General features: G+C 39.7%; 1 protein-coding gene and 1 long non-coding RNA gene across 2 annotated transcripts; one reads left to right on the top strand and one right to left on the bottom strand.

Moving 5' to 3' along the window:
- Positions 1-6,272: 6,272 nt before the first annotated feature.
- On the bottom strand, positions 6,273-7,103 carry LOC137629015 (uncharacterized). The gene is made up of 3 exons (XM_068360271.1): positions 7,036-7,103; positions 6,581-6,729; positions 6,273-6,384 (listed from the first exon to the last, which is right to left on the bottom strand). Exons 1-3 carry the CDS (start codon positions 7,054-7,056, stop codon positions 6,288-6,290), a joined length of 267 nt encoding a protein of 88 aa, XP_068216372.1. The 5' UTR covers positions 7,057-7,103; the 3' UTR covers positions 6,273-6,287.
- A 5,741-nt stretch (positions 7,104-12,844) lies between these two features.
- On the top strand, positions 12,845-13,368 carry LOC137629493 (uncharacterized). The gene is made up of 2 exons (XR_011041521.1): positions 12,845-12,998; positions 13,224-13,368. It is a non-coding gene; the product is annotated as an uncharacterized lncRNA (long non-coding RNA).
- Positions 13,369-15,655: the final 2,287 nt, after the last annotated feature.

Below are 15,655 nucleotides of genomic sequence, written 5' to 3'. Positions count from 1 at the left end.
ATTTATACCCAGTGGGCATCTTGCGTCCTTGCAAAGGCGTCCTGAGGTTACCTTGGTAGACGCGCTAATTGCAAAGACACGTTTTTTACCTGCTTTTTTTTCAGTGTGAAAAACTTAACCATTTGACACGTGAAATAGTACTGTTTTAGTACCTTAGGGTGCTGTATTCTTGCAATTTCAAATATATATATATATATATATATATATATATATATATATATATATATATATATATAAATATATATATATATATATATATACATGCATAAATATGTATATACTGTATATATATATATATATATATATATATATATATATATATATATATATACATGCATATATATGTATATACTGTGTATATCTATCTATATCTATATATATATATATATATATATATATATATATATATATACTGTGTATATCTATCTATATCTATATATATATATATATATATATATATATATATGTGGGTGTGTGTGTGTTTGTGTGTGTATATGAATAACAGATTGGGTCACTACAGTATGCAAAAGAAGCAGAAAAAGGAAGAGAAGACGATGGATTGACGAACTGAGGAAGTTTGCGGGTGTAGACTTGCATAGAAAGACCATAAACAAACGGAGTAGAAGGACATTGCTGAGTCTTTTGTTCTGCAATGGACTAGTAATGGCTGCTTATGATATATATATATATATATATATATATATATATATATATATATATATATATATATATATATATGTGTGTGTGTGTGTGTGTGTGTGTGTGTGTGTGCAAGTGTGTTTGTGTGTGTTTGTACGCAAATAAATAATAAATACATTGTTGAGATCATGAAGAGTATAAAAAGAGATCCCATATATTGAAAACAGAATGAGAAAATAAATATTTGATAATGTTAAGGAGAGTTAAATTTTTAAAAAGGTTGATTCGCAAATGTCATCTAGATACAATTCTCAGAGGAATTTTGTAAAAGTAAATCATTTAAAAGTTTAATTAAAAGAATATAGCACAAAGGATAAAAGCAACAAATAAATAACCACTGGAGAAGTAAATCAAGTAACAGGGTCGTGTTTATTGAATTTGCTCTGGTTTTGTTATACATCGGCATAGAAGAAAATTTGAAAGAAATATTATGTGAAAATAGAAATATCTTCACAAAGAGTAGGTTCTAAGACCTGAAGTTGAGTGAAATTGTCTCTGCGTCACATCACAGTTTAGTTGCCCTTCCACTTAAAAAACAGATCCTAGGCTCCGAACAGATTTAGCAGATGAAAGCAGAAAAGGAGGAGAAAAAATATCCTAAAAACCCGTTTCTCCAGAGGAACCTTCCTTCGGAGGCGCATTTAGCCGACTCATTCTCCCCAAGGGAGTAAGATCCTTCAATCATTTAGATTTTAACCGGAATAAATAATCTTATTTTTAAATGAGATGATATATGCAGATCTTTCCTAAATATTCATGGATTCTTTAATGCTCAACATATTTTCCTTCCTGGTGCCATGTCAGTTTGTGGTGGCCATTGTTATGGCCGTGGTCTGCTCGATCTCCGCCTTCCCTGATCCATCTGGTGGATATGGCGGATTAGGTGGATTTGGCGGTGGAATCGGCCATGGATTGGGAGGCGGTTTCGGCCATGGATTAAGCACAGTCTCTGTTGTTCGGTAGGATAATTGTGTCTCTCTTGCAGGTCCTTTTTGTGAGCTCATTCAGACTGAAGAAAATATTGGAATTTATTCAGTATTTTCTCTATTTTCAATTGATTTACAATGGAATAAATAAAAAATTGATGCCAGTATCAGGAATCGAAAGGATTCCCACTTTGGAACTTCATAAGAGATTCCCACATGAGTCTCGAGTCTAATTCCCTTCTTGGTCATCACCTCAGACCCGTCGTTACCAGAGTCGTCGGCGTCAGCAGTGGAATCGGACACGGGGGATTCGGGGGAATCTGAGGTGGTTATGGATGGTAGAATTCCCCCTTATGATAAACGAAGAATTGATAATGTAATAAACTAAGATAATTCAAGTGTCAAGATTTTCTTTCAAATCCTACATTTATTGAATGAAAATCAGTGTCTCTACTGCAATGAGACCATCCTCACTTGGATTTCTAGTTTGTTAAAATATAGAATTAGAAAATTTAATCTCCGAAAACCTCTTACCTTACAAATTTAAGATACCCCCACTCAGAAAGGATATATATATATGTATATATATATATATATATATATATATATATATATAGCTTATGATAGAATCATGATCTAATTTTGGGAGGCTTTCATATTTGTACTCCATAAGTATGATAGTCTTTCATCCTCAGCGGCCCCAACTGGAAAAAGAGCCCAGTGAGGAAAAGAAACAAGGAAAAATAAGATATTTTAAGAACAGTAACAAAATTAAAATAAATATTTCCGCATGTATGTCCCGGCATGGATGTTAGTCAGTAAGCCGACATATTCAGACATATGATTGCAATTCTTATATGAAGTGTTTTAGAAGCAAGAGAACTCTAACCCAAGAGACAATGGAAGACCATAGTACAGAGGCTATGGCACTACTCAAGACTAGAAAACAATGGTATGATTTTAGTGTCCTCCTAGAAGAGCTACATACCATAGCTAAAGCTTCTCTTCTACCCTTACCAATAAGAAAGTAGCCATTGGACAATTACAAGGCAGTAGTTAAACCCTTGGGTGAAGAACAATTGTAAATTAGGATAGGCAGTAAAATGTAACCATAAACAAATTTATACTATGTGTGAATTCAGGCTGCTTTCTTAACGAAGATTTACAACAGTTTCTTCTACAGGGGATTTCCTCGTAGTTGTCTATGCAATGTGAATGTCTTTTGAACATTATTATCTTCATTTTTCATTTCACGTTTTCTTTTCCCCTTTGAAGAGAACTTTGCTTAAGTTGAAGTCAGCAACTGTTCAATTCCATTGCTTATACAAAACACATTATTATTATTATTATTATTATTATTATTATTATTATTATTATTATTATTAGCCAAGCTGCAACCCTAGTTGGAAAAGCAAGATGCTATAAGCCCAAGGGCTCCAATAGGGAAAAATAGCCCAGTGAGGAAAAGAAGTAAGGAAATAAATAGATGAGAATAAATTAACAATAAATCATTCTAAAAACAGTTAAAACGTCAAAACAGATATGTCCTACATAAACTATTAACATCGTCAAAAACTGATATGTCATATATAAACTATAAAAAGACTCATGTCAGCCTGGTCAACATAAAAACATTTGCTCCAACTTTGAACTTTTGAAGTTCTACTGATTCAACAACCCGATTAGAAGATCATTCCACAACTTGGTAACAGCTGGAATAAAACTTCTAGAATACTGTGTAGTATTGAGCGTCTTGATGGAGAAGCCCTGGCTATTAGAATTAACTGCCTGCCTAGTATTACGAACCGGATAGAATTGTCCAGGGAGATCTGAATGTAAAGGATGTTCAGAGTTATGAAAAATCTTATGCAACATGCATAATGAACTAATTGAACGACGGTGCCAAAGATTAATATCTAGATCAGGAATAAGAAATTTAATAGACCCTAAGTTTATGTCCAACAAATTAAGATGAGAATAAGCAGCTGAACACAAGACAGGAGAACAATACTCAAAACAAGGTAGAATGAAGGAATTAAAACACTTCTTCAGAATAGATTGATCACCGAAAATCTTGTAAGACTTTCTCAATAAGCCAGTTTTTTGTGCAATTGAAGAAGACGCAGATCTAATGTGTTTCTCAGAAGTAAATTTGGTGTCGAGAGTCACACCTAAAATTTTAAAAGAGTCATACAAATTTAAAGAAACATTTTCAATACTGAGATCCGGATGTTGAGGAGCCACCGTCCTTGACCTACTTACAATCATACTTAGAGTTTTGTTAGGATTCAACTTCATATCCCATAATTTGCACCATGCACTAATTTTAGCTAGATCTCAATTAAGGGATTCACCAACCCCAGATCTACATTCAGGGGATAGAATTGATGCAAAGAGAGTAGCATCATCTGCATATGCAGCTAGCTTGTTTTCTAGGCCAAACCACATGTCATGTGTATAAAGTATGAAAAGCAATGGGCGAAGAACACTACCCTGTGGAACACCGGATATCACATTCTTATACTCACTATGGTGCCCATCAACAACAACTCTTTGAGATCTATTACTTAAAAAATCAATAATAATGCTTAGAAAGGACCCACCCACTCCCAACTGTTTCAGTTTGAAAACGAGGACCTCATGATTAACACGGTCAAAGGCAGCACTAAAATCAAGGCCAATCATACGAATAATAATTGTAGTGTAAGGTTGTGGTAGGCTATTAGAAATGTCCTTGCCTAGCTATATGTTGGACAGGTTTTATAGGTTATTCTCAAGCTCTATATTTTCTAGAAGTGTGTGCAAGATTTTTTTTTTTTGTGGGCAGCGCATAGCTCTACCTGCTCAGTCATCTAGAGCTATTACCTTGCCATCCTGGTCCTAGCTTGATGGAGAGGAGTATTGGACATCGATTCGTTCAGTGTCTATGGCATTGTTACTGTCCTATGCCTCTGTCATTCATAAGTGATTTTTAAAACTTTAAACATTTTCATTATCTCGAGCTACTAAATATTGAACGATAGAATCACTTATAGGATATACTGAAATTCCTCTTGTTCTATACTTGGTTCCGCATGTATGTCCTCACATGTATGTCAGTAAGTAAGCCCAAAGATTCAGACATATGAATTCAATTCTTATATGGAGTGTTTTAGAGGCAAAACTATGTAGTATATACCGGCCTCCCTACTCTCTCCGTACAGCTTCTGTCACAATCCAACGTCCTTACTCTCTCCGTGCATCCTCTGCCACAATCCAATGTCCATACTCTCTCCGTACAGCCTCTGCCAAAATCCAACGTCCATACTCTCTCCGTACAGCCTCTGTCACAATCCAACGTCCATAATCTCTCCGTACAGCCTCTGTCACAATCCAACGTCCATAATCTCTCCGCACAACCTCTGCCATAATCCAACGTACGTCCATACTCTCTCCTTACAGCTACTGCCTCAATCAAACTCTGGCTCTCTCTCTGTAGAGCCACTGCCACGATCCGGCATCCGTATTCTCTCCATACTACCATATCTCCCGTTCTTACAGGCTTTCCAATTGCAAGATAGCAAACCGTATCCATTAAAGAACTAATTCTGTGAGTTGTAGAAGTCTCCTCTCTTCACTTGTATCGTGTAGTTGTCTGTGAGCGATCAGAAAGAAGAAAGTGAATGATTTGGGCCCATACTATACAACTGTATATAAAAGGGATATTGACAATCCAGCATTTGTCCATACAGTGTTCACACTAATAATACATCCATATTGTATCCACACTCTCTGTACTGCCTGCGTACTCTGTCCGCACCCTCCATACTCTGTCTGTACTCCCTACGCGACCTACGTGTTGCCTCCATCCCTGGAGATCTGTACTCTCCAATGCCAAATATACTGTGTACGTTCTGTACACTGTACTCTTACAATATTGTAACTCTATTGTCTCTGCACTGTTTACACCAATTTTGCTAAATTAGACAAAAATCTTTACTGTCTCCGTACCATCAGATATAGAGAATACCCTTCTAGCGAGATCCCTTTAACGGTATTTTGTTAAATTATGTTAGATCATAATGCCGTATTCAAGAGAAATATTCAATTTGGGAATTAGTGCACTTTTATACTGTAGCGGAATTTCCTTTTACTCAGATGAGATAATATCCTGGATGAAAATAAATCAGGAAAAGCTGCACATTTTTTTGATTTTCACTGAATCGTTACGAATGACTTCTTTATCCAAAGGTTCTCTTTTTAACATATTTTTTTTTTAATTGAGAGGCTCAAATATATATGGTTTTAGTTTCTATAACTTTATTCTTTTACAAAAGAGTAGCTACAGATGCCGATATTTTATGTACCTTCTTGCCAAGAGCTTGTTTTTGCTTTGACTTGGATAGAGTTTACCCACATGGGTTTATATCGTTTGTTTCAATCTTGGATGGGAACAGAACTGACTCTTGAGAGGTGACCTCAGCTGTTAATGCTAAATGTCTACTTTAGGAATCTACTACAACCACAGTGCCAATATGTTATGTCATTCAAGTTTGTTTTTAGACAAAAATCTTTTAGGAAGAATTCATAGAAAATTAATGTACCTGTTTTGATAAGAGGATAGGTAAATATGAAATAGTATTAGATTATTTATTAATTTTTTTTCGGTTTTGTTGCAAAACTTTACCATCCATATCCACCACCTCCGATTCCTCCAATTCCTCCAATTCCTCCGTGTCCGAATCCACTGCTGACACTAACGACTCTGCTCACCACAGGTCTGTGGGAGGAGGGAAGAAAAGACTTGAGAATAAAGGGCACTCTAGGTATTACATATTTTGTAATGTTGTGATAGTAAACTCAAGAAGATCTTGAGAATAACCTAGAATTATTATTAGTTCAGCAGTATTTTTGTCGTCTTTTCTAAACTATTTCATAATGAAGAGTAAACTTTAACATTATTTTTGATTGCTTACCTGACAACGGTGACGCCACCGAATCCACCACCCAATCCGTGGCCTATTCCTCCACCGAATCCACCTCCCAATCCATGGCCATAACCTCCTGATGGATCAGGAAAAGCGAAGGTGGAGCACACCAGAGCCATAACAATGGCGATCACCATCTTTATGGATCCAGAGACAAAAAGGGAAAAAATAAAGGATTCTTTTAGAATTTGAGGAAAATGAGAAGTTTAACTATTCTAATTGATAACATAAACTGCAATTGGATATATTTGTTAGATCTCTATTTGGTGAAGTTTTAGATTAATTTTAAAACTACAACTTCGTTGTTTAAATAACTGACAAAAATGACTTATACAAATGACCATAACTACAACTATATTTAAGATAAATCAATTTCAGTGGATTAGTTTCTATTAATGATTAGAATTTCTTTCAATAAAAGTAATATAAGAAAATGAACTTACGATTGAGCGAAGAGAGTTCATGCTTGAAGGATTTTCGTTTGGATGCTTCTGCTGTGATGCCCAGAGAGTGGAGTGCCTTCCTCGCTTTCTGCTCGGGTATTTATACCCAGTGGGCATCTTGCGTCCTTGCAAAGGTGTTCTTAGGTTACCTTGGTAGACACGCTAATTGCATAGACACGTTTTTTACCTGCTTTTTTTTTCAATTTGAAAAACTTAACTTTTTGACACATGAAATAGAACTGTTTTAGTACCTTAGGGTGTTGTATTCTTTCAATTTAAATATATATATATATATATATATATATATATATATATATATATATATATATATATATATGTATATTTATGTGTGTGTGTTTGTGTGTGTGTGTATGATTAACAAAATGGGTCACTACAGTATGCAAAAGAAGCAGAAAAAGGAAGAGAAGACGATGGATTGACAAACTAAGAAAGTTTGCGGGTGTAGACTTGCATAGAAAGACCATAAACCGACGTAGTAGAAGGACATTGCAGCGGCCTTTGTTCTGCAGTGGACTAATAATGGCGGCTGATGATATATATATATATATATATATATATATATATATATATATATATATATATATATATATATTCATTATATATATATATATATATATATATATATATATATATGTGTGTGTTTTTTTGTGGGTGTGTTTGTACGCAAATTAATGATAAATACATTGTTGAGAGTAAGATGATAAAAAGAGATCCCATATATTGTAAACAAAACGAGAAAATAAATATTTGATTATGTTAAGGAGAGTTAAATTTTTTAAAAGGTTGATTCGTAAATGTCAACTAGATACAATTCTCAGAGGAATTTCATAAAAGCAAATCATTTTAAAGTTTAATTAAAAGAATATAGCACAAAGGATAAAAGCAACAAATAAATAACCAATGGAGAAGTAAATCAAGTAACAGGGTCGTGTTTATTGAATTTGCTCTGGTATTGTTGGTTGAAAGTTATGTGACGGGCCGAGAGAGGAGTTGTGAAATCAAAGGCAGATTGGAAACGACTGAGTTATATTGTTGTGGAACACTCTCCTTATATACAAAACCTCAAGGCAACAGGACATGACAAGTTCACAAGACAGACAATATCACAGAGGAAAAACCAGACAGGAATTTTCATGTTCGTTTTAGTGCGAGGGAGGAGCGAAGATACAAGCATAATATATACAAAAGGAATTACGTACAATTGTGTGAAACACGGTTGGTACATGGCTCCCCCCCTAAAAATGACATACTGTACATGTTAAATAGGGCGCCCTGATCTAGAGAGGCGAACTGTAGGCGGGTCATCTGGCAGAAGATAAGCAGGTTTTAGACGATCAATGGAGACCCAGTCTTCTTTGCCCCGAATGTTTAGGAGGAATGCTTTCGGACTCCGTCGGATCACAAGGAAAGGTCCCGTGTAAGGGGGCGTTAACGGTGGCTTGCTGGTGTCGTTGCGCAGGAAGACGTGCGTTGCAGAGTGCAAGTCCGTTGGTATGTGATGTTTCGCTGGGGGCTTGTAAGTCTGGCGGCACGGAGTAAATTTTCCCACGACGTGACGTATGCGCTGGAGATCGTCGGAGGAGGTTGTAGAAGGAAAAAACTCGGCAGGGACGACCAACGGGTCGCCATACACCATTTCGGCTGCCGAGACGTCGAGGGCGTCTTTAGGAGTGGTCCTTAGTCCAAGGAGGACCCAGGGAAGCTGAGTAAACCAGTTGGAATCCTTGCAGCGGGACATCAAAGCTGCTTTGAGGGTGCGATGAAAACGTTCAACCATTCCATTGGCAGCGGGGTTGTAGGCCGTTGTCTGATGTAGGGTGATGCCCAGGAGATTCGCTAATGACGTCCATAATTGAGAGGTGAAAGTGGTTCCCCTGTCAGAAGTAATATGCTCAGGGACACCGAATCTTGAAATCCATCCAGAGAGTAAGGCAGATGTACATGAGGCGGACGTTGCAGTTTCCATGGGAATGGCTTCAGGCCAACGAGTGGAGCGGTCGATGACGGTAAACAGGTAACGATGTCCTTGTGATGTGGGTGGGGGCCTACAACGTCGACGTGAATGTGTGCGAAACGACGCTAAGGTTGAGGAAAGGTGCCCACTCCTGAATCCGTGTGTCGATGTACTTTGGAAGTTTGGCAAGAAGTACAGGCACGGACCCAATCCTTAGCATCCTTAGAAATGCCGTGCCAAATGAACTTTGCCTTCAGCAGCTGTGCAGTAGAACGGCACGAGGGATGTGAAAGGCCGTGGATAAAATCAAACACCTGTCGGCGCATGGGAGCAGGAATCCAAGGTCGCGGTCTACCAGTACTGACGTCACAGAGGAGGGTGGTGTTGGAGTTTTCGAGGGGAAAATCCTCCCAACGGAGGGACGTGCAGGATGTCCTACAAGCTTGATACTCTGGATCCTGTCGTTGGGCTTCAGCCAGGGCGTTGTAATCCAATCCCAGTTGAACGGCAGCCAACGTGTTTCTTGACAGGGCATCGGCAACGGGATTCATTTTCCCAGGGACGTATTGGAAGGTGCAATTGTATTCAGCCACGGCGGAGAGATGTCGGCGTTGACGGGCGGACCAGGCGTCAGACTGTCGAGTGAAGGATTGCACCAGAGGCATGTGGTCTGTGCGAATGACGAAGGGCATACCTTCTAAGAAATGGCGAAAGTGACGGACAGCTAAGTGCACCGCCAGCAATTCTCGATCGAAGGTAGAATAACCCGATTCTGCCTTGGACAGTTTTCTGCTGAAGAAGGCCAATGGGCGGGGCGAGCCTTTGACCACCTGCTCGAGTACTGCACCAATAGCGACGTCGCTGGCATCGGTGGAGAGAAGGAGAGGGGCGTGTGGGATAGGAAAAGTGAGAGCCGCAGCAGTTGATAGGGCCTTCTTTGCATTGCAGAAGGCTGCTTCTTGAAGGGGACCCCACTTCAAGTCCTTTGGCTTGCCCTTGAGGGAGGCGTAGAGGGGAGCAAGAGTGGCGGCAATGGCTGGCAGAAAGCGGTGATAATAGTTGATCATGCCCAAGAATTCCTGCAGAGCTTTGACGGTCGAGGGCGTGGGGAAATTCTGAACGGCTGCTACCTTCTCAGGGAGGGGATGGACTCCTTCAGGAGTGATACGGTGCCCTAAGAACGACACTTCGTTGGCGCCAAAGGTACACTTGTCGTACCGGACTACAAGGCCGTTTTGTTGCAGGCGGTCAAGCACGATGCACAGGTGACGGAGGTGTTCCTCTTTTGAGGAGGAGAACACAAGTATGTCGTCCACATAACATACACAGAAAGGGAGGTCCCCTAAGATGCCATCCATGAGACGTTGAAACGTTGCCCCAGCATTACGAAGGCCAAAACAGGAGTAATTGAAGGTGTATGTGCCAAACGGAGTGGTGATGGCAGTCTTGGGGATGTCTTCTGGGTTCATAGGCACCTGATAATACCCCTTCAGGAGGTCGAGCGTAGAGAAAACCTTTGCTTTGTGCAGGTAGGAGGTTACATCGGCAATGTTTGGGAGGGGGTAGTGATCCGGTTCTGTTTGCATGTTCAGGCGCCTGTAATCCCCGCACGGACGGAGGGAGCCGTCTTTCTTCAGAACGATGTGTAAGGGTGACGACCATGGGCTGGAGGCCTTTTGGCAAAGGCCCATTTTCTCCATTTCGGCGAACGTCTGTTTGGCGGCTGCCTTTCGTTCCGGTGCCAGACGTCTGAATTTTGCGAAGACTGGGGGTCCCGTCGTCTTGATATGGTGATAAATACCGTGCTTGGCAGGAACCGTGGGCGTTTGGCAAAGTTCTGGACGGAAAACTTCCGGGTACGATGTGAGGAGGTGGGCGTAGGCATCCGTGGGTGCGCTGATGTGGAGAGCGAGGTTAGAGGGGGCGGGTTGAAGAGGTGTCGACAAGTACGAGTCTGCGTTGACCAATCGTCGGTGGGCGACATCGACCAGAAGGTGGAAATGAGAGAGGAAATCCGCACCGAGGATTGGCATTGTGACGTCAGCAACGAGAAACTTCCAATTGAATTTACTGTTTCCGAACGATAATGTGAGGCTCTCGTAACCGTAGGTGGGTATCGCAGATCCGTTGGCAGCTACCAAGCGGACGTCGGCAGATGTAGACAGACTACGTTGTGCCTTGAAGAGCTTCCTTGGCAAAAGAGAACGACAAGCACCCGTGTCTACCAAAAATCGCACGCCCGTTCCTGCATCCTGTAAAAAGAAAAGATTAGAAACATGGGAGGCCACCGCCACAAGCGATGGCCTACTTACACGTTTTTTGGCCACTGACAATCTTTGGCACATTTCTTCGCGGTTGCCCCGAATCTGAAGTGGTAGTAGCAAAACTGCGGTGGATGGGAGGTAGTAAGTGGCTGTAGAAGTCGTTCGTTGGGGCGCGAGCGATTGGTGGGTGGTGGGCGGCTTTGTCGCCGCTTCGGCACGTCACGGGGTAGGCGTGTATGTCCTACGGCATTCACGTCAGCTTCGGTTGACGTTGAATAGGCATCCTCGTCGTCAGGGGTGGAGGCGTTGATGGAGGTCTTGAAGTGGCTGTCCATAAGGGCCTCGGCTTTGGTCATCAAGTCCTTTATGGGTAAACTATCGACATCGGGTATGGCAGCGCGCACAGGTTCAGGTAAACGGCGTATCCAAAGGGCACGGAGTAGGTTCACCTCACGAGGAGAGCCGTCTGCGGCAGGTTGAAGGCGAGCGATACTGCTCATTTCCCTGAGGGCAAGCGAAGCCCTTTGGTCCCCCAACGGTTGTTGCGAGAGCTGAAAAAGCTTTGCTATACGGGCGGCTGGCGACGGCGAGTACTGCTGCAGAAGGTATGATTTGAGGTCGTCATTCGCTATTGGGGTGTCTCCTTGTTCACAAAGCCAGTCGGATATTTCTGGGAAGGTGTCCTCGGGTATCGCTGCGAGAACATAATCCGCTTTGGTGGTTGAGCGAGTCACGCCCCTGATACGAAACTGGACTTCTGCGCGCTGAAACCAAGCAAACGCCTCTCCGCTGGCAAACGATGAAAGTTTGAATGGAGCGGCCGCAGCACCAACTGCCGTAGAGTCCGCCATAGTACCAACGATGAAGGGGCGAGGGGGTGGGGGTGGAAGGCGGTGGGAGCGAGTCGACTTCCGGGGTCACCAATGTGACGGGCCGAGAGAGGAGTTGTGAAATCAAAGGCAGATTGGAAACGACTGAGTTATATTGTTGTGGAACACTCTCCTTATATACAAAAACTCAAGGCAACAGGACATGACAAGTTCACAAGACAGACAATATCACAGAGGAAAAAACCAGACAGGAATTTTCATGTTTTTTTTTTTAGTGCGAGGGAGGAGCGAAGATACAATCATAATATATACAAAAGGAATTATGTACAATTGTGTGAAACACGGTTGGTACAGTTATACGTCGGCTTAGAAGAAAATGTGTAAGAAATATGTGACAAGAAATATCTGCACAAAGAGTAGATTCTAAGACCTAAAGTCTTCATCACAGTTTAGTTGTCCTTCCACTTAGAAAAACAGATCCTAGAATCAGAGCAGATTTAGCAACTGAAAGGATAAAAGGAGGAAAAAAATATCCTAAAAACCCGTTTCTCCAAAGGAACCTTCCTTCGGAGGCGCATTTAGCCGACTCATTCTCCCCAAAGGAGTAAGATCCTTCAATCATTTAGATTTTAGCCGGAATAAATAATCTTATTTTTAAATGATGATATATGCAGATCTTTCCCAAATATTCATGGACTCCTTAATGTTCAACATTTTTTCCTTCCTGGTACCATGTCAGTTTGTGGTGGCCATTGTTATGGCCGTGGTCTGCTCGATCTCCGCCTTCCCTGATCCATCTGGTGGATATGGCGGATTAGGTGGATTTGGCGGTGGAATCGGCCATGGATTGGGAGGCGGTTTTGGCCATTGATTAAGCACAGTCTCTGTTGTTCGGTAGGATAATCATGTCTTTCTTGCAGGTTCTTTTTTTTTTAGATCATTTAGACTGAAGAAAATGTTGGAATTGAATCAGTATTTTCTCTATTTTCAATTGATTTATAATGAAATAAATAAGAATTAATGCCAGTATCAGGAATCGAAAGGATTCCCACTTTGGAACTTCATAAGAGATTCCCACATGAGTCTCGAGTCTAATTCTCCTCTTGGTCATCACCTCAGACCCGTCGTTACCAGAGTCGTCGGCGTCAGCAGTGGAATCGGACACGGGGGATTCGGGGGAATCGGAGGTGGTTATGGATGGTAGAATTCCCCCCTTATGATAAACGAAGAATTGATAATGTAATAAACTAAGATAATTCAAGTATCATGATTTTCTTTCAAATCCTACATTTATTGAATGAAAATCAGTGTCTCTACTGCAATGAGACCATCCTCACTTGGATTTCAAGTTTGTTAAAATATAGAATTGGAAAATTTAATCTCCGAAAACCTCTTACCTTACAAATTTAAGATACCCCCACTCAGAAAGGATATATATGTATATATATATATATATATATATATATATATATATATATATATATATATATATATATATATATATATATATATATAGCTTATGATAGAATCATGATCTAATTTTGGGAGGCTTTCATATTTGTACTCCATAAGTATGATAGTCTTTCATCCTCAGCGGCCCCAACTAGAAAAAGAGCCCAGTGAGGAAAGGAAACAAGGAAAAATAAGATATTTTAAGAACAGTAACAACATTAAAATAAATATTTCCGCATGGATGTTAGTCAGTAAGCCGACATATTCAGACATATGATTGCAATTCTTATATGAAGTGTTTTAGAAGCAAGAGAACTCCAACCCAAGAAACAATGGAAGACCATAGTACAGAGGCTATGGCACTACTCAAGACTAGAAAACAATGGTTTGATTTTAGTGTACTCCTAGAAGAGCTACATACCATAGCTAAAGCTTCTCTTCTACCCTTACCAATAAGAAAGTAGCCATTGGACAATTACAAGGCAGTAGTTAAACCCTTGGGTGAAGAACAATTGTAAATTAGGATAGGCAGTAAAATGTAACCATAAACAAATTTATACTATGTGTGAATTCAGGCTGCTTTCTTAACGAAGATTTACAACAGTTTCTTCTACAGGGGATTTCCTCGTAGTTGTCTATGCAATGTGAATGTCTTTTGAACATTATTATCTTCATTTTTCATTTCACGTTTTCTTTTCCCCTTTGAAGAGAACTTTGCTTAAGTTGAAATCAGCAACTGTTCAATTCCATTGCTTATACAAAACACATTATTATTATTATTATTATTATTATTATTATTATTATTATTAGCCAAGCTGCAACCCTAGTTGGAAAAGCAAGATGCTATAAGTCCAAGGGCTCCAATAGGGAAAAATAGTCCAGTGAGGAAAGGAAGTAAGGAAATAAATAGATGATGAGAATAAATTAACAATAAATCATTCTAAAAACAGTTAAAACGTCAAAACAGATATGTCCTACATAAACTATTAACATCGTCAAAAACAGATTTGTCATATATAAACTATAAAAAGACTCATGTCAGCCTGGTCAACATAAAAACTTTTGCTCCAACTTTGAACTTTTGAAGTTCTACTGATTCAACAACCCGATTAGAAGATCATTCCACAACTTGGTAACAGCTGGAATAAAACTTCTAGAATACTGTGTAGTATTGAGCCTCATGATGGAGAAGGCCTGGCTATTAGAATTAACTGCCTGCCTAGTATTACGAACCGGATAGAATTGTCCAGGGAGATCTGAATGTAAAGGATGGTCAGAGTTATGAAAAATCTTATGCAACATGCATAATGAACTAATTGAACGACGGTGCCAAAGATTAATATCTAGATCAGGAATAAAAAATTTGATAGACCCTAAGTTTATGTCCAACAAATTAAGATGAGAATAAGCAGCTGAACACAAGACAGGAGAACAATACTCAAAACAAGGTAGAATGAAGGAATTAAAACACTTCTTCAGAATAGATTGATCACCAAAAATCCTGTAAGACTTTCTCAATAAGCCAATTTTTTTGTGCAATTGAAGAAGACACAGATCTAATGTGTTTTTCAAAAGTAAATTTGCTGTCGAGAGTCACACCTAAAATTTTAAAAGAGTCATACAAATTTAAATAAACATTTTCAATACTGAGATCCGGATGTTGAGGAGCCACCGTCCTTGACCTACTTACAATCATACTTAGAGTTTTGTTAGGATTCAACTTCATACCCCATAATTTGCACCATGCACTAATTTTAGCTAGATCTCAATTAAGGGATTCACCAACCCCAGATCTACATTCAGGGGATAGAATTGATGCAAAGAGAGTAGCATCATCTGCATTTGCAGCAAGCTTGTTTTCTAGGCCAAACCACATGTCATGTGTATAAAGTATGAAAAGTAATGGGCCAAGAACACTACCCTGTGGAACACCGGATATCACATTCTTATACTCACTATGGTGCCCATCAACAACAACTCTTTGAGATCTATTACTTAAAAAATCAATAATAATGCTAAGAAAGGACCCACCCACTCCCAACTGTTTCAGTTTGAAAACGAGGACCTCATGATTAACACGGTCAAAGGCAGCACTAAAA

Source organism: Palaemon carinicauda, chromosome 37, assembly GCF_036898095.1.
Source record: "Palaemon carinicauda isolate YSFRI2023 chromosome 37, ASM3689809v2, whole genome shotgun sequence".
NCBI classification, from domain to species: Eukaryota; Metazoa; Arthropoda; class Malacostraca; order Decapoda; family Palaemonidae; genus Palaemon; species Palaemon carinicauda.
The sequence above is the reverse complement of the archived record's forward strand: the minus strand, read 5'-3'. Positions and strand labels throughout refer to the sequence as shown.